The 27563-nt window shown below is 43.0% G+C and overlaps 1 protein-coding gene across 11 annotated transcripts in view; it reads left to right on the top strand.

Moving 5' to 3' along the window:
- cpeb3 (cytoplasmic polyadenylation element binding protein 3) overlaps nt 1-24777 on the top strand; it is a 43613-nt gene extending 18836 nt beyond the window's left edge. For 9 of the 11 annotated variants that reach the window (XM_084376233.1, XM_084376241.1, XM_084376242.1 and 6 more), the window contains 8 exons: nt 3191-3247; nt 7058-7081; nt 8856-9023; nt 11028-11117; nt 19431-19549; nt 19978-20092; nt 20583-20764; nt 22679-24777. In XM_084376233.1, the coding sequence (XP_084232359.1) occupies nt 3191-3247; nt 7058-7081; nt 8856-9023; nt 11028-11117; nt 19431-19549; nt 19978-20092; nt 20583-20764; nt 22679-22906 (983 nt within the window). In that variant the 3' untranslated portion in view covers nt 22907-24777. The remainder of the gene's footprint in view (nt 1-3190; nt 3248-7057; nt 7082-8855; nt 9024-11027; nt 11118-19430; nt 19550-19977; nt 20093-20582; nt 20765-22678) is intronic. The other 2 variants (XM_084376239.1, XM_084376235.1) reach the window with 1 other exon arrangement.
- Nucleotides 24778-27563: the final 2786 nt, after the last annotated feature.

Raw genomic sequence — 27563 nt, 5'->3', positions numbered from 1 at the left:
AACACTTTCCGGGCGCCCAGTCTAGACTGCTCGCCAGCTAACTAGCTAATGGCAGCTAAAGTTAGCAGCAGTTAGTGGTTACTCAAGTGGTGTGCTGCCCCTCTCAACAGGTGACCAGTTCTTACATATTGCACCTTGAAGATGCTGGAACAAATAAATATTTAAAATTTTTGCTTAAAATATTTCTTAAAAATAGTTTTTGATGAATCTTATTAACCCTAGACAGGAACACATGTTGTGTAATGTCCAGCTAATCCTTCCATTACTCTTTATCACATTTCTACCACTGTCCACTCTGGACAATCTGGAGATTGTCACGCAATGAAAGGGAGGCACTGTTGGATCCATGCCTTAGGAAGTGGATGGCGTGTCTCCCGAGTGGCCGTGCTGCTGTGCAACCATCATGGGGAGGTTGAGAATAGCTCAGGCTCTCGATGAGGAAGTGTCACCAGAAGAGCAGCAGTGGCCGCGACTCAGGGGCCCCTCAGGCCCTGCCACTCAACTCCTGGGGGAAGCAGATGGCACATGCCCAGGGCTATTTTAAGGCTTCAAGAGGGCAACTGTCCCCTTCCGTCACCCCAATTGACTAATGTAGACAGAAAAGCAAGCTCTGTGGTGACTTTTCCCCTCCTATCAGCAAAGTCATGGCTTTGATTGTGAGTGTGTTCAACGGAGTGTACTTGTCTCTAGTGTGTAATGTAGAAATTCATCGATCTTCTACATCAGTGGTAATAGGTCAAAGTGCATGCTGTGGAGCTATAAGGGATTCTCTCCCGAGGATACTTCTGCCAGTCAGTCATTTGGTTTCAAACCCTGTAATTTGGTGAAGGACTAAAAAATAGACCACCCACGTGTTTACCAATACACATGATTCCGTGCCGTTGCCCCTTGGGGCTCTCGCACTTGATGAAAGTCTGGCCTGACTATCAGCAGGGAGGCTGGTGAGATAGAGAAAGCAGTATGATTGGAGAGCTTTCAGTGTCAGGACATTGGATTTTGCTTTGTTTGCATCTAGTCTTTGCCAACAAAATATCCATTTCCTCCTAAGTTATAAAGAGCAAAGATAGTGACTAGGACATGTCGCATATCTGCGTGTGCAAACAAACGTGTGTGAATGTATGGGCTAGTCACACTCCATTTGCCCCCGAGCTCTGCTGTTGCCTGGATTCTGACTGGCTGAGAGGAGTGTGGAAATCCACATCTGTGGAGCTGCAGGGTGGCCGCCCCCTTGTCCTCCCTCTACCCTGCTTCTCCGGTTTTCAATCAGGTATAACTGCCAGTTAAAATCTTGTTTGCGAGCTCGGAAGAGGCCCCCTTGCTGTCCACACTATCTGTCTTCTGTGGGCAAATTTTTGTCTTCTTGTTTGCACCATAGCAGCTTGCAACACACAGCCGCCTGTCTCTTAAAGTCCATGTTACATATGGAGAAACGTACACCAGCTCTAAAGCAAGGTATCTGTTGCAGTTGTCCCAGTCAACCTTTACCACCCATCACAGTGTTAAAGGGACAGTTCACCGCAACATCAAAAATACATGTCGTTCCTCTTACCCGTAGTGCTTTATCCATGGAGAATTGTTTTGGTGTGAGTTTCCGAATTTTGGGGATGGCTGCCTCCTCTCCAATATAATGAAATAGAAAAAAAAATACATTTGAAAAACTAATTCCAGAAATCATGACCTAGTTACTCAAGATAATCCACATACCTTTTATGTGAGCAGTTTTGTGAGGGAAATGCTTTCTTTCGACCAGAGTGCATCTCATCACCACAAAGAAGCAACCACACATCTACTCATGGACGACAGGCTTGTGACGGGATGTAGACATTTATGGTGTCCTCCTCGGCTGAGCTATCGTGCTAGCTTGCTAAGTTAGCTAGACTTTGTGATGTGTGAAATAATACATTGCTTTTTCAATCATTTAGTAGGTGGTGGTAATGCACCTTAACGCTGGTTGTGACCCGTCATAAAATGGAAAAAGAAGACGACACGGTATCTAGCTAGCTTTCTATGCCACAGTGTATTGCTATTACTGCCGCACAAAATGTTGGATGGAGATGATGGACAAGAGCAAGACACTTAAGTGTTGTGGTAAATATCGTTGTGAATTCTTTTTTTTTATCTTCAGTAACTGCATCATGATTTGGAAAGAGACATTGCTGTTGAGTTCTTTAAAAGTCCTTTTCAGCGCCTTGGCCTCCACATGTCGATTGACATCTAGTTCAATTATGTTAGAGAGAAGGCAGACATCTCTACGGCCGATATCTCCAGAATTCGTCAACTCACACCAAAACAATCCAAATGGATAAAAAGCACTCCAGGTCAGAGGAAAAATATGTGTTTTTGATTTTCGAGTGAACTGGCCCTTTAACGTTGAAGCAATGCTCTGCACAAGGGCATCCGCGCTGTTTGCAAAGGTTGTGTCTCATTAAATCTAAGGGTATTTGCCTAATACTGCAGTGTATCCCAGTAAAACTGTTGCTTCACCTCCTGTCTTTGTTAAATGACTCTGTCGGCTGCTTGTTAGCTGTGTGTTGAGTAAAGAGCTGTTGTAGGCGGATTTTGACAGAAGGCCCTAATTTGAAGTGGTTAGGGATAAAGGGTGTGCCTCTGCGGCTGCCACTTCAAATGATGTTGACAGTGAGACGGCGATGTGTTGTCCTAAACCAGGTAGGCTATTTCTGCCTTGGCTTAAGTGTATTTCTCTTGTTGTCGCCTGTGCAAAAAGGAAGACAGAGATAACCAGGAAGAGTTCCATGTAGATGTCCCACACCAGCCATCCCTCCAGAAAAGCCCTGACAGATGGGCTCTTGTAGCATGCACGCATTGTCACCATAGCAGAATACATGCTCTGTTGAATTCCTAGCCTTATAGCTGCCTTTGTTTTTGTGTGTGTGCGTGCGTGCGCGTGTGTGTGTGCATGCATATGAGATATGTGACAACAAAGGAATGTGTGTTTCCACCTCATTTTTCTCATCTGTTTTCTGTGGCTGTCCTTTCTGCCATTGTATCACGTTGGGTGCATTTGTTGTTAATTCATTTCATGTTGAACATTTCATCATGGCTGGCATTTTCTCATTGCCGACAGTAGAATGGAAGATTAAAAAAAATGTCTATCAACAGGGTGGTTTTTATCAGTGATTTCCATGTTTCCCCTCTTTTGTAAAATCTTTTCTTTTTTCTTCTCCGACAGGACGTATGGGCCTCAACTTTCATCATCCTGGAGCTGACCACATTATGCCGTTGAATAGTAAGTCAGGTTTCATTGTCGCATCCATCATCTTCTCCTCCATCTGGAATTAATCAAATTGTTTCAGTGTTCCTGATAAGTGTTGCTGCTGCTTTTTGTCCTCTTTGTTTTTGAAAGAATTAAGAATGGGAAGTATTTTTGAGGCGTGTTCTCATGAAAAACATATGAGCCCTGTGTCAGTATTCGCTGGGCACACCTGCCTACCCTTTGCTAAGGTCACAATTCCCTGACACCACAAACCTAGGACAGACCTCTTAGCACTGGGGGAAGCACAGTTGATCTGTGAATAGCACTTCCAAAAATACCCCGACATGTAAGACTAGATTCCCCCTGGTGTCCCACCAGCCGGCAGATGACCAGCAGTGACAGGAGACGAGCCAGAGAGAGAAATCAGGTCTTTATCCCATATGCTGCTGCATGGATGCCGCAAAGTTTTCCAGAGCAGGCCCTGCCCTTGGATCAGGGATGATTTCTGAGAGTCATGTTTCCCATTTTTTGTTGAAATCTTTGCAAAATATGAAGGATGTCTGGACGAAATGGTGATCAAACCAAATCAGTGAAGCCCTAGATTCCTCTATGTTCAGTTGCCCTACAGGGTATAGGAATCGGTAAAGGCGGAGGATGTCTAACATTAAAAACTTTCTCAGTGAAGCAGCCTACCATCCCATCTTGACAACACTGGTGCTCCTGCCTCATTTTGTTTCTTTCATCACTCGTATCCTCGGAGAACGTGTCCCGGATTGATGTTAAACTGTTGTGTCATGGGATTACACTCAGGCAAGCACAGATCTGCCCAGATCTTCCTAGTCTGTCAGAACTGGCTCTCTCCGCCATAGCCTGTGATGTGTGTAGACAGGGAAGCTTTGGTTTCAACTTTAAAGTGTTTTACTCAGTGTTTCTCCTTCATTTCGTCCCATTAGCTTTGAGGCTTCACGCTGTGAGAGCCTGTAAGCGCTCTACTTTCTCCGGATGGCGTTAGCACTTGATGTGAAGAAGAAAGAGTGGAGAGTAGTAAGCGTAGGTCCTCTATCCAGCTATATTGGTGTTGTTCACTTGACAGCTTTAGTGGAAGTGTCTGAGGCTTTGAAGCCGAGCAGAGCAGGAGACATCAAACCCATCACACCCAGAGGAATCACCCAGTTTCCCTTCAAACATTTTCTCTCTTTCTCCCGGACACCACCCGGTTTGAAGTTATTCTAACCCTCACTTTTCCCCTTCCTCTTCTCCCTCATGGGATGTATTCTCCCTCACCGAGGCATCGACGGTTTCCCAGTGCAACGTTTACTTCACTTTGCCCCGGTTGCTAGGTGACTTTGTTTCCGCCGAGGCCAGACGATGAGAGGGCAAAGCTGTAGAGAGCTGCCCAGGTTTTTCTTTTTTGGATTGGAGAGCCAGATCTTTTTAATGAAAACAGAGCAAGGGAGAAGAGGCTCAGAGACAATATATTCCCCGAGAGAAGCCAGAGGGGCAAGTCGCACAATGGGGCTCTCACAATGCAAAGGCCCATATTGGTTTTAGAGGCGATGAGTCTGCTCTGTGACTGATGTGTTTTGGAGGAGCAGGAGGATCAGTTTGGTACTGTATTACCCCTCCTGCTGTTTGTTGGAATTTGCGCCTTCTTCGGCCATAATGTGCCTCCTCGGTGGTTTGCAGATTCAAATCGAGCTTGTTCGTGGGAACATTTCATAGATTAGAATTAAATTAGAAACAAGATGTGGTGTTTACTGCACATAAAACTTGAGTTACTTTGAACATAAAAGTTCAATTGTGATCTTGTTAACTGTGGTATGGAAAAAAAACATAACTCTGTTTTGAATCTTTTTCCAGAGCATTTGAATGCATCTCATTGTCTTTCTCAAAGCATGAAATCTGCTTATTTGTCACGGAGATAGTTCAGCTGTCATCACGTCAACTCAAGACCTTTACACACCAACAGCGATGCAAATAAACTGCACGAAATTGGGAATAATTCAGAGCCCATGTGTGACAAGAAAATACTATTAATCTGCAAATGCGTTTGCACAAAAAAGGTCTGGTGTGCAAAGGGTCTGGACATTTTGTCTCGCAGTTAATATTGCAAATGGAAAAAGCTACTAAGTGGACCTTGACGAACTGGAAATAATGTAGCCCTTTTAGACAAGAAACAATGTCCATTTACTAGCTTTTTCTTGATATGAGCATTCAAGTGAATCCCTGGTCTATCTCAGCAGATGGGTTTGGGCATAGTCGTGATGGAGAAAGCGCAGCAACCTATGAGGGGAAATGTAGTAATTTGATAACAGGTGGTTGCATAAAATTGGAAGATTGTGAGACGTAGAGAAAGCTGCCAAGTGGACCTTGACTAACTGGAAATAATGCAGCTTCTTTTGACAAAAACAATCAGAACTCAAGGTCAGCTTACTATCTTTTCCTGGAGCTTTCAACTAGGGATAGACAGATTCCAATAAAATAAGATAGACCATCTTCTGATTAAATACAAATACATACTCAAGTTAAGTACCTCAAAATTGGACTTAAGTACAGTACTTTGTACAGTAAATTGTATTTAGTTACATTCCCTCACTGTTTATTCTAAATTTTGATGCTCAGATTTTGATTTTTTTACTGCTGATGTAATCGAAATATTGGTTATCGGTCTCCTTTATTATTAATAATTGGTATCAGACCTGAAAAAAATACATTTTGGCTGATCCTTACTTTCATTTGCATTTCATGATCTTCCTCAGCAGATCGAAATTGCTCAGTTGTCATGGACCTTAGGTCCTGTGATAACAGTTGATCGTCAGGGGGAGGAAACCATTGACTGTGATTAAAAGCTCTGGAAAACACTAGTAGACGGATATGGAAGCAGAACTGGAGCTCAGTTTTCGGGGTTTTTTCCCCTCCAAACAATGCATTGTTTTGAGTTGGTGAACAAGTAAATTTTAGAAACATACTCTGATGACACCAATAAACTTCATGACTGTTATCTTTGTTTTTTAGATTTCATCTGAGTCATTGCTGTGAAATGAGCTTTTAAAAGCAGAAAAAGATAAGACAGCAATAATACTGAGAGCTGGCACATGTGACCGCTGATTAGATATAAGTGATCACACTGTTGTACCTTTGACTTGCCACAGATTGAGATCAGTCCAGCACTGACATCATAGCTTGCTCTCCACTGCCCCCCCCTTCCTCTCTGCATGTCATCCTCCCTCCTCAGAGCCCCGAGGCTGCTATCCACCTCCGTACCCTCTCCTTATCCTGTGGGAAGTTTCCACTGGCACCTGGCCTGCCATACTTGACCTGAGAGCAACTTTTAATATTTCACCAAGGCCATGATAATGACTAACCTGCTCTACCTCCAGTCCTGCATGTACTCTGCTTTATGGCCTCATTTGTGAATATTCACAGAAGATTAGCACGAACGCGAGCCATTGCGGGTTCATTAAGCTGAGATTACGATCTCCGGCTATGGAGCGTCGCATTATGCTGCTAAGTATCTTGGCCATTTCCGTGACTAAACCTCACCTACCGCCCACCCCCGCACCCCCTACCCGCGTGCAGCATCTGCATGCGTTTGTTGCCAAGGCAGGTGCAGCAGGTTTACTGTGGGCTGGTGCCAGGCTGTAATAATCACCCTCCTCCCTCCTGTTGCGGAACCTTTAGGTGTGGCCATCTGTGGTTTCACTGTTGCCTTAGAGATGTTCCTGGTTTTGGTTTATTTCCACAAAACCCATGTCTCTGTATCTCTTTCCCTACCTCTGTTCCTGACCCAACCCTCTGTCTCTCCTTGTGTCTCTCTCCTTCCCCCACTGTGCTGACAAGCAGCCCGGAGCTATGGCCGCAGAAGAGGTAACGTGTGGCATTTTCTCTGGGGTTCTGTCTGCCAATGCCGGCCGTGTCTCTCTCCGAGGCTGAGGGGGGTCTTAGTGTGGTGTCACGATCTGCTTTTCATCTGTGCTGTGATTGAATGAAATCATATTAATTTTGACACGCAGTCCTCCATGTTGTGCATTTAATCAACATGGGGCAAGGGTCCACCGAATCTGTCTACATGAATCTTGTTTTGCTTGATGGTGAGAGGAAAAAAATCTGGCTGCCAATTTTCTTTTCTCTCTATTCTGAGTCAGTATTCTACCTGGAATATTTATAATAAAAAATATATTTCAAATTATGTTTTATTGCAGAAGCGTCCCACGTTCAAAGAACAGGGATGAATTCGATTTCTCAAGTTTCTCAACGACAGCGTGATGCTGCCACTAAATCAAACATTAAACCTTTTCAAATGATATTACATGGTTGGTATGAGTACTTCCAAAATGAACCGCGATGGAGTATGCTGACTCAGAAGTGATTCATCATCTGAATGGCAAAGATGGGTGCTTCCAACATGGATCATGTCTGATTTGATGTGCTTTTTGACTAAATCTGTCTTTCTTCAGCAAGGAGGAACGCTGCTGTGTGACATTTTTAAGGTCACTCCAATTGATTGGGCTTATGTTATAGCTGTTGCACGGTAAAGCTGAAAGTGCAGGGCTAATGTTCGAATCAAATTGCTTGGTAACAAAACATATTGCAATTGTTATGACAGATATTACAATTGTGATTGAAGATTCAAGATTAATTTTTTTCTCCAAATGTTTTATTATCAATGAAAAAGAACTATAAAATCATGATGTCTGTACTAAACCATCATGTTTTCTTACATCTAGAGAACAAGATTTGTAGGCCAGGGCATCTCCGCAGCACTACAGTACATTCTGTTTTCTCACACATTTTAACTTTATCCAAAAAAATTGGGATTTTGATAATGTTTTGATTAATTATTCAGCCCTTATTGCTTTTAATAAAATATGCCAGCAAAAACACACTTAGGAGAGACAGGAAGTGCTGAAAAATGCAATTGCTTTACACATTTGGCAAAAGTCAAATATTAATCCTGCTATAGAAAGACAATTGCGGTTCTCTGGATAGAGCACACAGTACTTATTACATTTAGACAAGCGACACCACAATCACAAAATTCACTGGAATATTACGAAGACTTTTCTGCACCAGTGGAAACCTCACAGTGGGAAACATGGTGTGTTTATACTTCCAGGAGGAGAGAATACCACAACCAGACTCATCACTGACTTATCAACACTCCCTCTATTCCCATTATGTGCTGCAGTTCGACCGATATCTTATGATATGAGTCACCAGGAAGTTCCCAAGACGACATTATGATGTCATGATTATAATTTCATAAACACTATGGCTAAAAGTATGTGGATACCCATAGCTGACTGTCGAACTTATTCTTTCCACAATACTTTAGAAGCTTGTAGATTCATTAATGTCCACATACTTTTGGCCATATGGTGTTTTTGTGGGTTTCTTCTCAGATTTTAAAAGAATATCCAAAACGATTTTACCTCAAGGAAAACACAAGACATTTTTAAGTGTTAAGTCAGACGGTACAGTCCAAACTGATTGTGCTGCAGTAATTGATTCCAGATGTGATTAATTCGCTCTCTCTCTCACACCCTTCCTCCCTTTTTACTTCACGCTCTTGTACCTCTCTGTCTTTCCCTTTCATCCCTGTCTTTCCCCCTGGTGTCCTATTCTTTTCCCCTCCTCCCAGGTCGCTCCTGTCTTTTTCCCTTTGAGGATGGTTTCCTCGATGACGGCCACGGTGACCCCTCCTTGACCCCGGGCCTGAACTCGCCGACCCGCTGTCAGAACGGAGAGAGGATGGAGCGCTACTCCAGGAAGGTCTTTGTCGGAGGCCTCCCCCCTGACATAGATGAAGGTAAACAAAGGATTGATTTTGATTTACACATCTAGAGAAAGCTTTTCACTTAATCTCAGACCTCCCTCCCTGTTTTTTAGCACTGCCCTGCTGCAGATTTATACTGACACAGTACATAATGTACAGTACATTCACAACTGGAAGCCTCCCAGAACAGTCTTTGTATTCGGCTGTTTGCCACCAACAGTTACACTGAAGAGTTTAATGCTTGCTTAAGGGCACCTTGACACTCCTTGTTGGGGATGTTAATTTAGCTCACTACTTAAATATGTTGGAAGAGACCAAAACCTCACTGAAAGAAGAACAGATATAGTTCCTGCATTCATCACTTGGCCAGACTCGTGACTCCAAACAAAATGCAAATGTTGCTCTATATCTGCTGGATGTGTTAATAGGCAACTGCTTGTAAACACACTCATCATAAAACCTCAATAAGAAGATAACATGTCAATGTCTGATGCCCTCAAGTGGTCAACAAATCAGTCATGCTGTTATTTGACGCTGTTTTCTTAGCTATCTCACTCTTAAAAAAAGTGTGACCAATACGCTCTGACCGCTGTGCTGTTGCCACTCACAGCCCCTCCTGTACAGTACATTCACAACTGGAAGCCTCCCAGATCAGTCTTTGTCTTTGGCTGTTTGCCACTGACAGTGACACTGGAGTATTCAAGTCTTGCTTAAGGGCACCTTGACACTCCCCGTTGAAGATGTTAATTTAACACACTATTCAGCAACTGTAAACTTAACGGAGCTGTTCACACAAAAAATTAAATGTGAAATCAGGGTTTCATAGTCCATAAAACATTTTCTGGACCTTCACAGCAAAAGAACGTTGCAGCTTTCTCCTACACAACTGAAGTAGATGGAGACTTGCTTAGAAATGTAAAAAGACAAAAAAAAAAACACCCGCTGTATGGCTCCATACAGCTCGTCCAGCGCAAACCAAGTCTCCATAAGCCCTGAGATCCCAAAATGATTTGAAAAGATGTTATTTACACCCTTCACATGTGGTTGAGGGTGTAAATAATACCCACTTCAGACGGGGAGCGCTCTTAGCTTGGCAGCTACAGACAAGATTTCAGCTTATAAAAAGGTGCAAATAACATCTTTTCAAATTCAAATCTCTACACCAGATGAGCTATATGGAGCCATTTTATGTTTTTTGTTTTATTTCTGTTGTGTTTTAATTCAAGTCCCAGTCTAACTCAGTTGTTTAGGAGAATGCCGCAACGTTGTTTTGCTGTGAAGCTCCAGAAACGTTTTTTTGCACTAAGAAAACTTCACCCGACAACTCTTCCTTCAAGTTAAAAAGCCACAGTACAGTTTGAAGTGTTAACTCACATTTGCTGTACAAACAAGAGAGGTATTGATCTCTCATGTAACAGGGCAAGAAAGCAAATAAGTGCATTTGTTGATATAAATTTTACCCACAATTTAGCTAACTTCAATTAGATAGCTTTAATATATCACTATGTCATTTCTGCTTCCATATGCCTCCGAGAAATGAGCCTACTGCTCAAACAATCTTTTTATAAGCTTCAGAATAGATTTTTAGGTCACTTGTAATGATTTTGTGTAACGTCTGTGACCCGTTACATCACAGACCTGTCGTTATTTCCACAAACTCTAGAGCATACCAAAGACTTTAACGTTAATATGGAATGTTTCCTTTCATGTGTGCCCAGCCCGTCGAACAAGCACATGTACTACGGAGCTGATGCACAATACATGCCCTTAGCCGGTTGAAAAATTAATGAGTTTCCACTGCACGAGTCAGCCCAGCGCAGACTGGATGTGCCCGGCCTGTGTTCCTGTTTAATGCAGTGGCTACTACTGCAGCAGGAACAAGGCGAAAAATAGAAACCTCTCCTGTCTCGTCACTGAGTGTGGTTCTGCATCAAGTCCTGCACATGCATATTACATGAACAACCATGAATGTATCTTATAATGTCACTAAAATAACATTCAAGTCTCATTTTCTGTCTCGTTTGTCCGTTTCTCTAGATGAAATCACCAACAGTTTCCGTCGCTATGGACACCTGGTGGTCGACTGGCCCCACAAAGCTGAGAGCAAATCCTACTTCCCACCTAAAGGTAAAAACATTTTCTCAGAGCATAATCTGTATTTTCCCATCGGACATCAAAGTCTACACCAATAAATATCACCTCGGGTGCGTCGCCATTTTAGAGTTTTGTAAAGAATCGTGTTACCCAGAATTCATGGCTCCTGCTGCGTAAGCATGGATGTGTCTGTTTATGTAAGTTACCCCCTGTAGTCATCTTGCAGAAAGACTCATGCAGCCTAAAATGACTCCATAACCGTTTTGACCTAAGAAGAATTTGCTTGAACGAGTACCTGAGGAGTGTGAAACGTGTTATCGGGTGTCATTTTCAGGCAGGTGATCACCGCCGTCTCCCAAGCCCTCTACATCACTCCCTCTGGCCCAGGAGCTGCTGTGTGTCATATTAGGAAAGCTATTAAAGACGCTCTGGAAATAACTAACATTCCATAGGCAGATGGTAATACGCTGCATCTGGAGGACCTGTGAAAATCACTGCCAGTCTCTCCCCCACTCTCATTTTTCAACATCCCGGTTTTTTTTTTAGCTTCGGGAGGATTATTTTGAATAGGCTTGGCTCTACTAATATCCAAAGCCAGCAGGAAAAATGCAGCATCCTTTTAGGGGAATGAATGAGCTTACAGCAGCGAGAGGACGCCGCCATGTAAGGGGAGGAGACATGTGGGACTAGTGATCTGTGTAGAATTCATCTCTCACTCTAATTTAAAACCTCCAACTCCAAATTTCCAAGGGAAGCTGCTAAAATATCCTGTTTATGTGACACTCTACATGTTAACAGGCAAGGGATCTTGTGCAGATGTCTGGTGACAGAGTTCTTAGCACTAATAGCTTCAGGGTCGAAAGCAAGTACACATCTGCACATGTGAGCGTGTCGTACTGTCATGTGGACTGTGTAACGGCTGATTTACGGATGTTGGATTCACATCAGGAGGTCAGCGGCCTCTCCTCGTGTTGAACGTCCTTCCAAGCTTGACCGAATGGAAGATAGTTGTCACTTTCCGTCCTGCCTCACATTAAACTGCCGGCGATGTGTGTCTGCACTGTTATGAAAGTGTTTTGGTCCACGGATGACTCATATTGTGGCTCAGGCCGACTTCAGGGACAGGCAAGGACACATTTGGTACTTGGATAAAACTGGCGACTTGGATGGGAAGTAGGAACAGGAATCAGCTAAATGCTCAATGTTCTTGTGTTTTCACAACTCCACCACTGTATTGTAACTAGAGGTATGGAGATTTTTAAAGGCCGATATAATAAGGATAGTTTGGGAAAAATCTGATAAATTGGCTGATACGATACTGACAGGATCAAGTTAAAAGTGAACAACATTACACGAGTAATAGAGAGACAGCATGCCATCGGCAGAGCAGCAGTTAACTTGAGTCTAATGCATTTATAATGCCATACTGTAAGCAACAATCTTATCATGCTCATAATAAAGCCGTCTTATATAAAATTAAAGCAACATAATTTAGTAATTGGAATTTTGTGCATTTGCCGCCCCTAAGGTTCCTGAGTGCAACACCACCGTCGTAAATACAAATCCCTAAATAACTACAAACAAGACTCATTACATCATAACAATGTTATGTGTTGAAAACTTGTATGTTACACACTCAGAGAGACTTCATGGTGCATTCAGGTGTACATCTTAAACAACATTGTTTCACGGCAAGGATACGTGCGCCAACAGAGACATCAGTGGGGCGTTCAAGTGCACCTCGTAAAAAAATTTCAATTACAGTTGTTGGGGCATAAAAATCTAACAATAACATACACGTCAGTGCTGAGAAAAAATTTAATTGAAAGTTGAATTGAATTGGGATTGGATTTGGAGAGTTGTGACACCTCTTTAAGGTTGTATATGTTTTTTTTTGTTTTTGGCTAAAGTGAGAGTAGTCATATTTTTTTGGCAACGGAGGGGATCGTCTTTTCTCTTGTCTCTTCTCATTCGATTTATATTTTATCACATTCCTCCTCTGCTAGATTTGTTGTGGAAAAAAAGACAATATAATAATTTCCAAAATGCCAATTTTGCTCATTCAGTGACTAAACTGTAGTAGATGTAATGTTCAGTGAACGAGTCACACCATTTTGTTGTATGGGCCATAGATTTGACACTGCAGTTGTCCTCAACTTGACAGAGCATTTTAGCTTATTTTAGCTTGTTGTTTTGGTTTTATGTCCGCAACACTGGTTTGATTCAGTCTTCCAGAAAAAGATGGCGACTCCCTAGTTAAAGCAATGGAGCATTTAACTGCTTAAGAGCTAGATATTTCCCTTTATGAGTTGGTAGGGACCAAATCAGAGCTAATAGAATAAGTATAAACCAGCAACCGACATGACAAAGAAATGCTAATGTGTTCTGTGTCTACTGGACATGAAAAAAGGAAACTGCATGCTAACACGTTAACCATATACCTTTTATAGGAAGATAACATGCCAAAGCTGTATTTACAGCTTGTTCTGATGTCCCGAAGTGGTCACAAATAATGCTGTTATCATAAACAATGCAATATTTGACGCTGCATTTTTGACCATCTCACCCTTAAAAAAAAAGTGTGACCAACAAGCTCTGACCATTGCGGTGCTGTCACTCACATCATCTGCTATCATCCAACACTGTCCTCGCTGTTGTTGGCAATAAGCTTGAAAGGTTAAGGAGCTATTTCTGTCTCTGATTGGGGAAGAGGAGGAGGAGGAGGTAACGCTGTCTGAGCACTGGGAGCTATATACTGCTACAAATGCTATTGCTCACGTCATGCTGCAATAACAGTGTGTCAGACTTGTTTGAAGGCTTCAAAAGGCTACAACAGAAGCCAGTTCGACTAAAGCCAGTTATTATCAGCTTTTTTAGGCCGCCTTGAGGGAAAAATGGACATTCAAAATAGAAGATGAATGCGGCAAGCCTCGAATAATGGCAGCAGAGAAGTGCTGCAGTGGCGACAGTCGCAGTATTGCATCGCACTGCATTATTCAGGCTTTGATTTCTCTTTTCGCCCTCATGTAGGGATTATATCCAGTGAGTGACTTCTTCAAATTGAGATGATTAGCGACGCTTGATTTCACCCCTCCTCTACTCTATCACTGACTATTCTCCAATTGCTCCAAAGCTTCAAGGCTTGTGTTTGTTTTTTAGGAGAGCAGATGTTTGTGTCTCACTCCATCCATGTTGCCAGGCCTTCCTCATCTTCTTCTCCCTGCCTCTCCCCTCATCATGTAAGCTGCTGTCAGCAGTCGGTCTGTTGACATTTTGTGGCAGGGTTACAGCCCTCTGCGGATTTCTTTCTCTCTCTCTCTCTCTATTCTCATGGGACGGATAGCGTACATGGAGGGTTGGATTCTTCTACGCTTTCAAGCAGAACTGCCCCCAGACTTTCGGAGCAGGCCGACATGCGTGTTTGCAGCCAGGAAGATGTTTTTTTTGCACATATTCTCCCATGTTTCTCTGATAGCGAGTGGCAGATTTTTTTCTCGGCTGCTCGGGTCACTCGGGCAGAACACGTCTGTGCCCTCGCCTATGGGAAATAAATCTCTGGACACATGTCTGTTGCTGAGTATGAAAAGATAAGCCTGGATTTAAATGTCACTATTAAAGCCAGAGAGATGGACATTGTGAATATGCTCACTCAGTTTATCTAGTCATCACGGATTGGATTTCAGCAAAGTCAACGCAACTTTCAGTTGATGAAGTAAGGGAGGGAACAGGGGGGCAATGTGGTACTTTGATATAGCAGTGGAAAGATGTTTGTGTACTACTTAGTGACTGACTCTACAATATCAGTTCCACTCTGGTATGTGGGTAATGTAACATATCAGCTCGCACCAGGTACCAGTGTAATGCGTTCACTCATTAGTGTATTTTAAGACCATTACTCAATTCCCTTTGGCTTCATAACTCAAGGTTATTGAGATATTAGCAATTTTCTAGGAGTTGCTTTGCCTCGAACTTGAACATATCGTATTTGATTTCCTGTTATGAAAAGCACTTAAAGGAATAATTGGACACTTGAATACTTTCTTGCCAAGAGTTAGATGAGAGGATCGATACCCCTTCATTTTTGTGTGCTCAAAATGAATCTACCAAGAGCAGCAAGTTAGCTGGGCATAAATACTGGAAACGACTAGCTAGCTGTAACCTTTTAATTGGTCTGCTTTAGCAGTGCAAGTGGCCTGATTTTGTGACCTTTTCCCTTGATTCAGTCGTAATGTGGGGTCAGTCTTATGCTTCCAAGGCCCTGTGTTATCAAGGTTCTTTGTTTGGGGACAGATATGACAGTGGTATCAATCTACTCATCTAACTCTTGGTATTAAAGCGAATAAACATATTACATATCCCCTATTAACTATTCCATTAATAGGCTACCTGTTTCCCATTTGCCTGAGTAAAGCTAGCCTAATGCTATTTATAGGTAGCAGTTCGCTGGTTAAGTCATTGCATTTGATGAGTTAATGTCTTTGTTTTTACGGCAATTTGACAACTCGTCATCAAGTTGCTGTTGAGGTTACCATTCGTCTCCCCATGAGTCAAACTCTTGGCCTCCACTACAGGAAAGCCTCTGTCCTGCATGAGGTCATTGGTTTGTCTGCGCAACCCACAGGGCACTCTGCCTATCGTTTGTCTGTAAGCAGCGCTCTTCAGGCTGGAAAATGCTGCGGGTGTACGTATTCCGGTCCTCCCTGGACAGTGCTGGGAGCTCAGCAGCAAAGCCCCTATAAATCTCAGGCACGAGCCACTGCAGATCTGCGCTCTCCTGCCGCGGTGTAAGCCTCTGCACTGCGCAAGGCTGATGGAAAAAGACAGATCCTCAGCACCATTCAGCCCAAATATCAGAGCATTAAAGTAGCATAGAGCCCTATGGAATCTGGCACAGGCTGCTTTAATGCAAGGCCTCGAGTGTTGATGTTTAAAGCTGAGCCGTATTCATTCAGCTGTGTACACACTGACCCAATCAAGTATCCATGTTGTTCAGGCTATTGATCACAGATATTCTGTGTCCTGAGAAACCAGTAAGGGTAGAAAACAGCAAAAGTAGGAAATAATAGGTGACAAATTAAACACAAGTAGATTATAGCACAGGTCCTGGCAGGCTTTCTGATATCATTTGGTACAACAGAAGCCAATTACTCAGGAGAAACACACTATTATAAAGGGGAAACACTGATAATCCTCCAATTATATTGACCAAAATGTAACTGTTATGTGGCCTATTTAAATGAATAAGTGCTGTTAAAAGTGTGCAGGATAATAATAGTAGACAGATGCCACCAAAGACCCACTTAAAATTGTTTTTCTTTTCTTTTTTTTTGTACGTTTTGTTCCACTCGATGTCCTTACTTCTAAGTTTCATTTTGACCTGACAGGATTGAAGGATGTACCAGAAGTCAGCGCAGGACAGTACTTGCAGTGTGAAATTGAGTGTAGCACATGGAAAAGGTTGCCCGTCTCACTTTTCCAGGCCTCCTGCATCAGTTTTGTAACTTTCTAACACGGTCCATTAAGGTAGCAGCTTTACGTCTGTCTCTACAGTGTCTGTAAGCCCCATGTTCCTCCTGCTCCGTGCCCTGTGTATTTTTGAACTCCCCGTTTGTATGGCAGTCTTCACGCTGCTTCTCTCCTTACCTTTTCTCACTTTTCCCCTCTCTTTCCATCTGTCTCACTCCTCTCCCCCTCCTTCTTTTCTCTCTCTCTCTCGGTCTCTCTCTCCTGCCCTGGGTCATGGAACACGTTGTTCCCTCCTTCAGACTGTATGAGCTGCTGGCTAGCTCTGCCTTTTCATGCTGTTTTTTTTTTTTTTTTTGTGCAAGACTGCAGTTGTTTTTTCTCCGAGGGGGGATGTCAGTGCTAAACCACATGATTTCTCCCAATGACAAACCCTCTTTATGTAACCCGGCAACACGGAGACACAGGGGTCTTATGTCGGCCGATGACGAGGCACGTGGAGAAAGATGACGATGCACAAAATGTCAAGTCTAATCGTTTGTTTTTTTTGCGGCTGGTCTGGAGAGGAGTTGGCTCTGCGCTGACCAATTATAAGAAGACAGCGATTAGTCGGTCACTTAAAGCAGCTGATTGAAATTAGTTCTGACTGTGAATATTTTAGTTTTGCCCACGATGGCTGAGCTTGTTATCAGAGAAAACATTACAGTCCCACTGAGGTTATTAGCCTGATAGTTGACTCTACAGGGCTCATAATAACAACCGTTACAACTGTTAATTAGAAAGAGCCTCTGTGGTTACTTTGCATATTAATAGATGAATACAATCACACAACAATGTGTGTGCTGATGTGTTGGCATGGAGCAAAATCTGGTATTGATCCAAAAGGGACACACAATGTCCTTATAATAATTTGGGTGTCTATATAAAGGACGAGGACACACAGACCTCCTTCTCCATACCTTTTCTTTTCTTACTATTATTCCTGTCATTGTTATAATACTGTTTTTGGCATATGCATTTAACTCAGAGCCCTCGTGATGCACTAAGCAGCCTATTATGGTGATGTTTTTTTTGTTTAAGGCTGTATATAGTTATTTCCCCTTTAATAGCCACAAGCTGTCAATATCACGTCACCATTATGGCATCGGAGGTCAGCAACAAAATAATTTAAGCTGGCTAGAGCTGCAAGAATTAATTGATTAGTTGTTAACTATTAGATAAATTAGATCATTTCTTAATCAGGTTGAGTAATTTTTCTAGGAATTGCATTTTCTGGTTTCTTTCCTCCTCTATGACAGCTCAAGTTTATCATCATCATCATCAGATTCTAACACTGAATGTTCGTACCACATCATGATCTGCAGACTAGTTTGCTGATAGAGCAAATGTCAGAAAGTCACAGCTCTGGGCAGATCATTGTCACGTCACTGTGACAGAGGACACGTCACATGCATCAGGACGCGCGTCACACACAAACAGAAGCCTGTCAGAGAGGCGGGGGTTTGCTTACGCACCTGCTTTTTTTTTTTCCATTCCGCCTCCGACGCTCGCTGCCTTTTCTTTCTTGTCTCGCTTTTATCCCCCCGCCTCCCTCCACAGCGGCGCACACTCACCCTCGTCCTCCCTCCCATCCACACTTTCACTCAGACCCATCCACATACCACAGGTGACTGGCTCTGCCGAGTCAGGCTTTATTCCTCCTTTCCGCTCATCTCATCTGCTGCAGCTCCGCTCAGGAATGTTAAGAGTGAAACATGACAGTTGCACATTCCTCTTCCTCGCCATTTCCACTCATGCATTTGTCTGCATAAGTGCCTGAGTTAGTGTGTGTGAGGGAGGGCGGGAGGGAGGGTGACACTGAGAGATGGTTTATAATAGCAGCTTCTCAAGAGACAGCGGCAACACATGGCTTTTCTAGTCGTCTCAGGGGACACTACAGAAGAAGGGATGAAGAAGCTAGTCTGTGGGTGTGATCGTGTGCACTTGTGCGTATCAAACCCATCCCAGTTGCTTCGCTCAGATGGCGGCTCATATTCCCCTGACTCATGGGTGCCACAGGTGGTGCCGGGCTTCTGCTAATAACATAACCAGAAAAATGCAGTCATAATTTACAACCCATTCAGAGATGACTGTGTGGGCCAACATCTGCTACTTTTTTTGATGCTATTACAAATATATCCACTCATGCCAAGAATTGTGTGTTCATTGTTTGGCTGTCAAAAAAAATCTCTCTGATTTCTGGTTTCTTTGTTCTTTCTCAGTATAAATCACGTCCCTCTAGCACTGTATGACGGGTATACCCTATTGAGTCGGCTTTCTGTCCCTCCCGAAGCGGCTTAATAGCTCTGACCTTGGATAACGTTCTCTGCTCTCAGTGCTAAATAATTCAATAGTACAGAGTGACTGTCTGAATTGCTCTTTCTTTCTGCCGTGCGCAGACATCACAAAACTCTCTCTACCTGAACCAATTCTCGGGGACGATCTGCAGTGGGTTAGGCTGATCAATTTTGCATGGTTCCTTTAGGAGTGGAGCACTCTCAGCCATTTAATCTGAAGCAGCGCAGGCAGGACGGTGCCGGCTGCAGAGCGTCTCATGGAGGCAAGAGAGGACAGGAGAACAGGTCACAAGGTCATGTGTGTGTGTGTGTGTGTGTGTGTCGAGACACAGTTGTCTGAAACTATGAATAACAAGGAGAAACGGGGGGCTTAGTCATATGATTGTGACATGTACAATGTAGACACTAGAAAATACTCAAATGTCTCTGAATTGTTGTCCAGAGGACAGAGTTGGAGGCATCATGATCAGAAGCGTATGGCTATTAATTGCAACAGATGTAGTTTTCTTTTTTTTCCTAAGATTCCCTGTCTGCTCTTCTTTGCCAGGCTACGCCTTCCTGCTGTTCCAAGAAGAGACTTCTGTTCAGGCCCTGATCGACGCCTGCATCGAGGAGGACGGCAAGCTCTACCTGTGTGTATCCAGTCCCACCATCAAAGACAAACCGGTAAGTGGCAGACATTCAGTGAAGGAACATGGTGCAATATGTAAGAATTGGCCACCTGTCGAATTCAAACTGAAAGCAAGTAGAGGGCAGCATATCGCTAGAGCAACTGCTAACTGTAGCTGCTGTTAGCTAGTTAGCTCGAGAACATTTGGTGGGTCCAGCTTCCTAAATGTTAGATTTGCTGCTTTTCTTTGTCAATTATGAGTGTTTGGGTTTTGTTAGTTGAACAAAGTTGGGCCTTTTTAAAAAAATAATTTTAAAGACTAAACAATCAATCGATTAATTGTGAATAAGAACAATGAAACTAATGTTTAGTTGCAGGCCTGTTGTCCTCCATAGAGCCACACTGCCAGCATGGTTACTAAAGTACAGGCAGTACACCACCATTGCTACCTAAATGACCACATTTTTCCTTCTGTCTTACGCAGGTCCAGATCCGTCCCTGGAACCTGAGCGACAGCGACTTCGTCATGGATGGCTCCCAGCCTCTGGACCCCCGCAAGACCATCTTTGTAGGGGGTGTGCCGCGGCCCCTGCGTGCAGGTAACCAACTAATATGAATGGAATATTTTTTTGCAATCCCCCAAAAGCCTCTAAATTGGCTTCATAATGTAGGCTGGCATGGAGTACACTGCCTGGAGGCTCTAATGAAAGTTCTCCCTCTGAGAAAGCAATCCTCTACTTGGGTTTCCAGGAAGATTGCCAAGTGGTCGTCATGTTAAGAATTCATGGTGTAATGGAAGGCTCAGTCCTTCTGTTCTTGGGATAAACATCGCTGGCTTGTCTGCAATGTGACCCCCAGTAATTATACCAGCAGTTTGAGACCGCTGCTCTGATGAATAGTGGAGTAGGGTAGATTTTTACATCAGGTATTAAAAGCGTCAATCACAAAAGTCCACATGAAATCTTTCACTAAGTTTTTTAAGAAAGGCTGAGTGCTTTCAATATGAGGACAAAAGTAAAGCCAAAATCTCCCAAGGGGCCTGGCTGTAGCACTAATCATCCTCCCGCTTTCCTTTCTTCTTCTCTCCAGTGGAGCTGGCTATGATCATGGACCGGCTGTACGGAGGTGTTTGCTACGCCGGCATCGACACCGACCCAGAGCTCAAATACCCAAAGGGAGCGGGCCGTGTGGCCTTCTCCAATCAGCAGAGCTACATTGCTGCCATCAGCGCTCGCTTCGTTCAGCTGCAGCACAATGACATCGACAAAAGGGTGAGTGGGTTCATGCGCTTCATTCACAATATCCTTCCTCTCCACCACAGCTGAGGTTTTCACAGTCATTCCTATGGCATGCTGCAGAGCTGAACTCTGCCTGAGCCCTCTCCCATGTTTCAGAGCTTTCATTATAGACGGGTTTTCAGCCAACTGCACAGCCTACAATAACGGAAGACCGAGCCCAGGCTGTGCAATCACTACGGCCCTTTGCTGCCGGAGTCCCGACAGATGTTTCAAGTTGCAGACACAGAGGGTTGGTTTAATTATAGTAGTTCCCTATACATGCATATCCACTCGGGCTGAGCTGCAGCCTGCTTATTTTAGGCACGTCGGCCAATTGCAGCGGGACAGATCGTGACCAAGAGAGACTGGGTGTCAGCCAGGAAGCCGAGCCTCTGCAGGGCGGGGCAGTCCGCCCCACCTCAGCTATCACCATCGATCTTCAGTGGGGGTTTAGGGTGTCATTATTATGACTGGGACTGGGCGGAATACAAATAAAACAAGTTAAAGAAGAAAACACTCAGGAAAGCAGGCGAGGATTTTTAATTTTAAAGCTGCAAATATCATCACATCATAGTTTAAAATGATTTATGCTGACAGAAAGAAGAAGGTAAAGAATCTGTATCTACTGCAGAAAGTGGGAAACATCCTCGAGAGTGTAAAGTCGTGGTATGGAACAAGGATGCCTCTTTTTGCCACTTTCCTCTCTAATTTTCCCTTTTCTCGCCTTCAGCGTCCACAATTCCATTAACAGTAAATGGCTCTTGATGATGGGACACAGAAGCTCATTACCCTCTGGTCAGCTTCGTGTCCGCTCAGTTGATATCGGTGTTTAATAGCGTGGCAGCGCTCCTCATTTGTCTCGTGGATATTGCGCTGCAGTCGTTGCAGAGTTGAACTAAGAGGGACGCTCTCCTGCAGTTGAAGCATTTGATAACCTTTCATTTTGTGGCCGCGCTATAACAAGGTTAGCATCCACCCCTGCCTACTCATGCACTGAGGCGTCTCCATGGCGACTGAGTTCTCATTTCTTGTCTCCAGGCTTAGTGGTCAGACTCATTTCACTGCTGGACGGGAGGATACCTGCCTCAATCTAGCCTGGTTATATTTTGGAGAATTGCACAAAGATTGCGTCGCGTGGGGGGTTTGTGGAGAACGGCCTGAAGGAGTGAACATCCCTGGAGAAACATAGCTGTTATTTTAGCATATTTACATCCTGTTTGTGTTGGTCTTACAGTGTATATGTCCAGCATAAACAGGAAGAGGACACCAGTTAGATAACCCCCACTTTTTTCCAATGTCATTTTCTTATATCAGTTGGAATACCCATCTTATTGAAATCTTTTTACTTGTTTTAGGAAGAATAGGATTGTTTAAAGGTCTAGGTGATCATAAACTAATGAAAACATAATTATAATGATTACATAATCAATATTATGTTCAACTTCTGCATATAAATCCCCCTAAATCCAACATACTGGACCTTTAAGAGTGAATATGAGAACACAATACTCGAATGGGGACTGCATTTTTACCATAACTATGCTTAGTCTTGCATAGAGACAAACCTTTCACCTAATGCCAGCAGCTGAGAGAGCTGCTTACTGGCTACAAAAGTGCCCATTCAGGGCAGAATCCATGTTTATCTAACTCGGTGGCTCTCATACTCGGAGGTGGGACCCCCAGGGGGGCGTAGATCGACTGCAGGGGGCTGTGGATGAATGTGATTGTGTGAACAGAAGTGTTTGCTTTATTTTTACTAAAATTCGGTTTGGATCCTTTTTAACTGTTGCTTCCCCAATAATTGCTAATAATTGGGGTGGGGGGGTGACAGAAAAAGTTTAAGAACCAGTGGTCTAAGAGATGACTGTGAATAAACTAGACTCCACCTCTCATCCTCCGTCTCCACAGGTGGAGGTGAAGCCGTACGTCCTGGACGACCAGATGTGTGACGAGTGCCAGGGGGCACGCTGCGGGGGGAAGTTCGCCCCCTTCTTCTGTGCCAACGTCACCTGCCTGCAGTACTACTGCGAGTACTGCTGGGCCAGCATCCACTCACGAGCCGGCCGAGAGTTTCACAAGCCACTGGTGAAGGAGGGGGGCGACCGCCCTCGACACGTGTCCTTCCGCTGGAGCTGAGGGGGCGTCACCAGTCAGCCCTGCCCCGGTGAACCCACACCCGAGCCCCGAACACCTCCCGCACCCCTCCTACCTTACAGGCCGGGACAGCGCTGCAACCCCTCCCCCTCCCCCATAGCCCCAGCTACTCCACCCTGCTCCCCACAAACACCTCATGAAAAAAGCAAAAAGGATACCGTCAAACCCATGGGACTGTCTTCATACCACATGGCTCTGAACTCATTGTCTAGTGTTCCCCTCTGATGAAGCATTGCGGGGAAATGAAATGCGAAAGTCTATCAGCTTAGAATTTGCACTTTGGCACAAAATCTTACGAAACACACACACACACACACACAGAAACACACACACAGGATGGTATGTTAGACACCTGGCTACTTTCAGTTCCCCGTTCTGTTGACTGGGTGGTGTGGTACGTCCTGTTGGACCCCCCCCGTACTGAGACAGAGGTGGGACCACACAAATATTTAAAAAAAGTATATATTTTTTGTTTTGTACCTATCTATACATATATGGATAATTTAAATTTTATGTAAAAGGAGCATGCACTTATTTTGAAAAGCTGTAGTTATATTGCCCCTAGTAAAAAAAAAAAAAAGTCATTACCAAAGGCAAAATGAAATTTAAGCATACAGAAAATTTAAATAGGTGGCATAAGATGTAGCAAGATTTAACAACTATCCAGTAGTGTGGGCCCGTATCGCCCAGAGTAAAAGTACCACGGCTATATTCGCTCTCAATTTTGACTCTGAAAATATTAATACCTCATACACGCAATCGGATTAGTTTGCTTTCGATTTCTAGGTCTTTATTTTTATAATAACATTATTTTTTAGTGTTATGTAAATGTAATGCTGCAATAGCTTTGCTGCTAAATCCATGGTATAAACAGATACCATACGTACTTTATTCAGGCTAGGGTGTAAAATAATAACGGATCGAGAGGAGTGACGAGCTATCACAGGGGGAGGGGGCGCCCCTAGACGACGATGGCTACCTTTTGTGGGGGGTCGGGGTGGGTCGCCCCTAACTGCATGTTTATTTCAATCAGGTTGCTGCATGCAATAGAATTTTTCAGTATCATGTCTACTATTCGATTCTGCCCATGTTTGCACAACACACTACAGACGTACGTTCGACTCGCACGGAACTGGACAGAGGCAGGGAGGACCGGTCGTAGGAATCATGGCGGCTCCGCGTCGCCGGTCGGGCCGACGGGCCGCGGCCGCCGCAGACACATCCTGCACAAACAGGCAGTGAACACATCCAGACGACGGGGGAAAAAAAACAACCTTAATAATCACAAATCAAATTAAATGTAGGATTACCATTTAAAACTGTCTATGATAGGTGAAGTACTTTTTTGCAGTGATTGTTGATATAATTGTGCAATTTTTTATACCGTATGTAGTTAGGTCTGAGTATGCCTAGAACTGTGATTCGCTTTAACTGTCGTTAATGTCCGACATAGAAGTCCTGTGAAACTTCATAACTAGTGTATGCAGACGTATATATGTTCTCTTGTACACACACTTGCACCAGTATACACAGAAGCCTCTCGACACACACAAACACACACACACACACACACACGGACGGCTGTCTTTCTTACGCACACAAACAGACGCCTACAGAGTCTGATCCGAAGAGAAGACGCAACAATGTGAGCTTAAAACTGAGAACTGAGGGTTTTTTGTTTTTTTTTTAGTTGTCCCACCGTCGACAATAAGCGCACGTTTACGTCCCAGAACGCAACCAAAGAGCTCACGTGTTCGACTTTTAACAGACACAGAGGAGGCCGCCGCCGCCGCTCGCACGGCCTGCAGTGGTGCAGTGGATTAGATGAGGAAAGAGGGCTGATGGGAAGAAGAATCTGGGTGGGGGGGGGCGGGCGGGTTGAAATGAAACATTAAAGCTACTGGAGACTTGAGGTTGATTAACTGAGCGCCGCACATGCTCTCACTACATGGCTGGGCTGGGCTGGGCTGGGGTGTTTGTGGGTGGGTGGGTGTGGGTGGGATCCAGAAGATACAGATGTGCAAGCTGGGGTTACCATATTTATCCAGATGTTTTTTTTTTTCCTGCAAAGCTTGAAGTAATGGACCTGCTAAAAAAAAAAAAATGGTGGACATATATATCTTTTAGTTTTTTATCAAAAGGTTCTAGTGCGCAGTGCAAACAGGATGGGGTGGGCGGGGGAGGGGGAAGGTGGTTTTGAATGCAATGAAATTTAAGTATTGGCTGCTGAAGACAGGGCGGCTCTGGTTTGGGGTCAGGGGTGGGCGGCCAAGTTACACTGGTTTTAGCAGTCTTGTGGACAATCCGAACAGGATCCTACATCATTGCAAGTTAATGTGTGTCGTCCTCCCCTCCCCCTTTTCTTTTTCTGTCCGTGAGTTGTGATTGTCCCGTGCTGGCGCCCCGCAGTCCCTCTCCTCTTTCTCGTTTTAGTCGCAAACTGTTTGTTTGTTTTTTTTGTTTTGTTTTTTTTTTTTGCTTTAGGATAGATGTTTTTGTTGTCCAAGAAAAAAACTAATTGAAACTAAGCAGAAGATACTTTTTTACTGATAGAAAAAAAGACTTACAAACACGAGGCTAACCATGAGTAATAATACGTATCCCTATGAAAGTGAATTCTGGGTGTTTTTGTGACATTTCTTTCCCCACCCAGACAGGTTTTCTATGTTTGTTCCTTCTCTATGATAGATATTTGTTATGCACTACTCTTTGTATCTGAACAGTTTTCGACGGTCAGCAGTTCTTTTTGTTAAAAGACAAAAAAAAAAAAGACGATAAAGCGTGCTTTCTGACTGACAAGATCTTTTGCAATACCTCAATTTTGAAATATATTAGGAGAGAAACTGATATTTTCTAAGTAAGTTTATTCAGATGAAAAAATATATATTAATTTAATTCTTCGAGAGAAATGATTTAACAGATGGTTGATTTTTTTATTTTTATCATGCTTATTTGCTTTTATTTTAAGAATTTATTTTTTTGAAAAAGACAACAACTGAAGGAGCTAGAGCTTTATAACTAATATAATGACGTAGTTAGCGAGAGTACAGTCTACTTTATTACAGTGGAGGTGAGGGTGAGTGTCCCACTGGTCAAAATTGGTCGAAACATCAGAGAAAGAGCTCTTTAGGAAGAAAAAAACTATCAGGTGCTCAGAGAGAAAACTGAACATATTTCCCACGTTTTTGTATATTTATAATCAATCATTTACTATGCTGACCAGAGTTGTGAAAGAGATCTTCTGTTCATTATTTTTTTAAGAGAAGTTTTTTATGTTTCCTAAAAGTATGTGCTCCCTTTTGTTTTGTAAAAAAGCAACGCGACCCTGATTTTGTTAGCCTGACGTCGTTGGGAGAGAATAAAAAATAAAAGGAGACTTGTGAGAGTCGCTGAACAGCTGGAGGTAGAGAGACGAGAATGTTATTTTTAACACAAAACAGACACAAGTGTTTTCACCTGTAACTTGATCGAAAGCCCCCAAGGTGCATCAATTGACTGGTGGCCTTCTATTCACGCAAGACTTGAATTAGTCCCATTTTTTAAGGCTAAGAACCTTGATTCTTTGTTGTAATGTGCAATACTGTTTGTACTGTTTGTAGAAAAGAAGAAAACAAGAAAAAGAGGCATAAATCTTTATTGCAGAATTATTTTCATTGCAAGCATTGTGATTCACTAAAATCATTTTCTACTGTGTATTTACCTACTCTACCTGCTAGTACCTTCCAGTAGTAATGTAGCCTTTGTACTGAGAAATTTTCATTATTTTTAGAAAGTTTTGCTAAAAAAGAAAAGAATTTAAACATATTTACATATTTTCATTTTTATTTCGTATTTTTTCTTTACAGACTTATTTCTCAACCATTAATAGTTATTTCTGGGGGAGACTTTCATATCTGGTCAATGTCATTAATATTATTTTGTATTTTTACTTGGAATAAATTAATTTTATGATGCTAATTCTTTAAAAGTTTATTTTTTTCGTTTGTTCACTTTTTTCATTTTTTGAAGCTGAAAAAAAAAAACTTTGTAATATTGTTACTAAAGTGTCTCGATTCTTGAAATGCTAAGCTTTATGTGTTAACTCGCTGATGTTGCTTACATTAGTGTGAAAATGATCTACGGAGATAAAAAAAAAAAAAAACTACTCACAAACAACAGATTGGTGGTTGGTGATGTTTAAGTGATTCGCAATGTAAACAAATGAATGGGCAATAAAATAAAAATGGCAGAATGGAGCATACGTGCAGTATGTTGTGATGTAATTGTGGAAGATGGACAACACCACTGACCATTTACATTGCTTTTAGCCTGCTACTATTAGCACTAACTCTACAATAACCCCTCCTGTTCCTCACATACAGCTCTGTAGAAACAAACAGCCATGTCACACTCCTCCTCTTTCTCGTAGGTTCGGTCCCTGCAGAGTGCACCAGTGTGATTGTATTTAAGTATGAATGTAAATGTAGAGATGAATTGTGTAATATGCTATAAGTTTGGGAAGAGCATGTACCTCTGTAGAATGGTAACTTTTCATCACAATTGTCTGAAGTGTTTTTGGTTTTTTTTTACTTCCCCAACTTTTGGTTTGTTTCTGTACTTGGATTTTTTAAAATCATGCATTTCCCCTGCTGATCTTCTA

The sequence above is a fragment of the Pagrus pagrus genome (assembly GCF_965226575.1).
Source record: "Pagrus pagrus genome assembly, chromosome: 15".
In the NCBI taxonomy this organism is placed as follows: domain Eukaryota; kingdom Metazoa; phylum Chordata; class Actinopteri; order Spariformes; family Sparidae; genus Pagrus; species Pagrus pagrus.
Note: the sequence above shows the minus strand (reverse complement) of the source record. Positions and strands in the feature narration are given on the sequence as shown.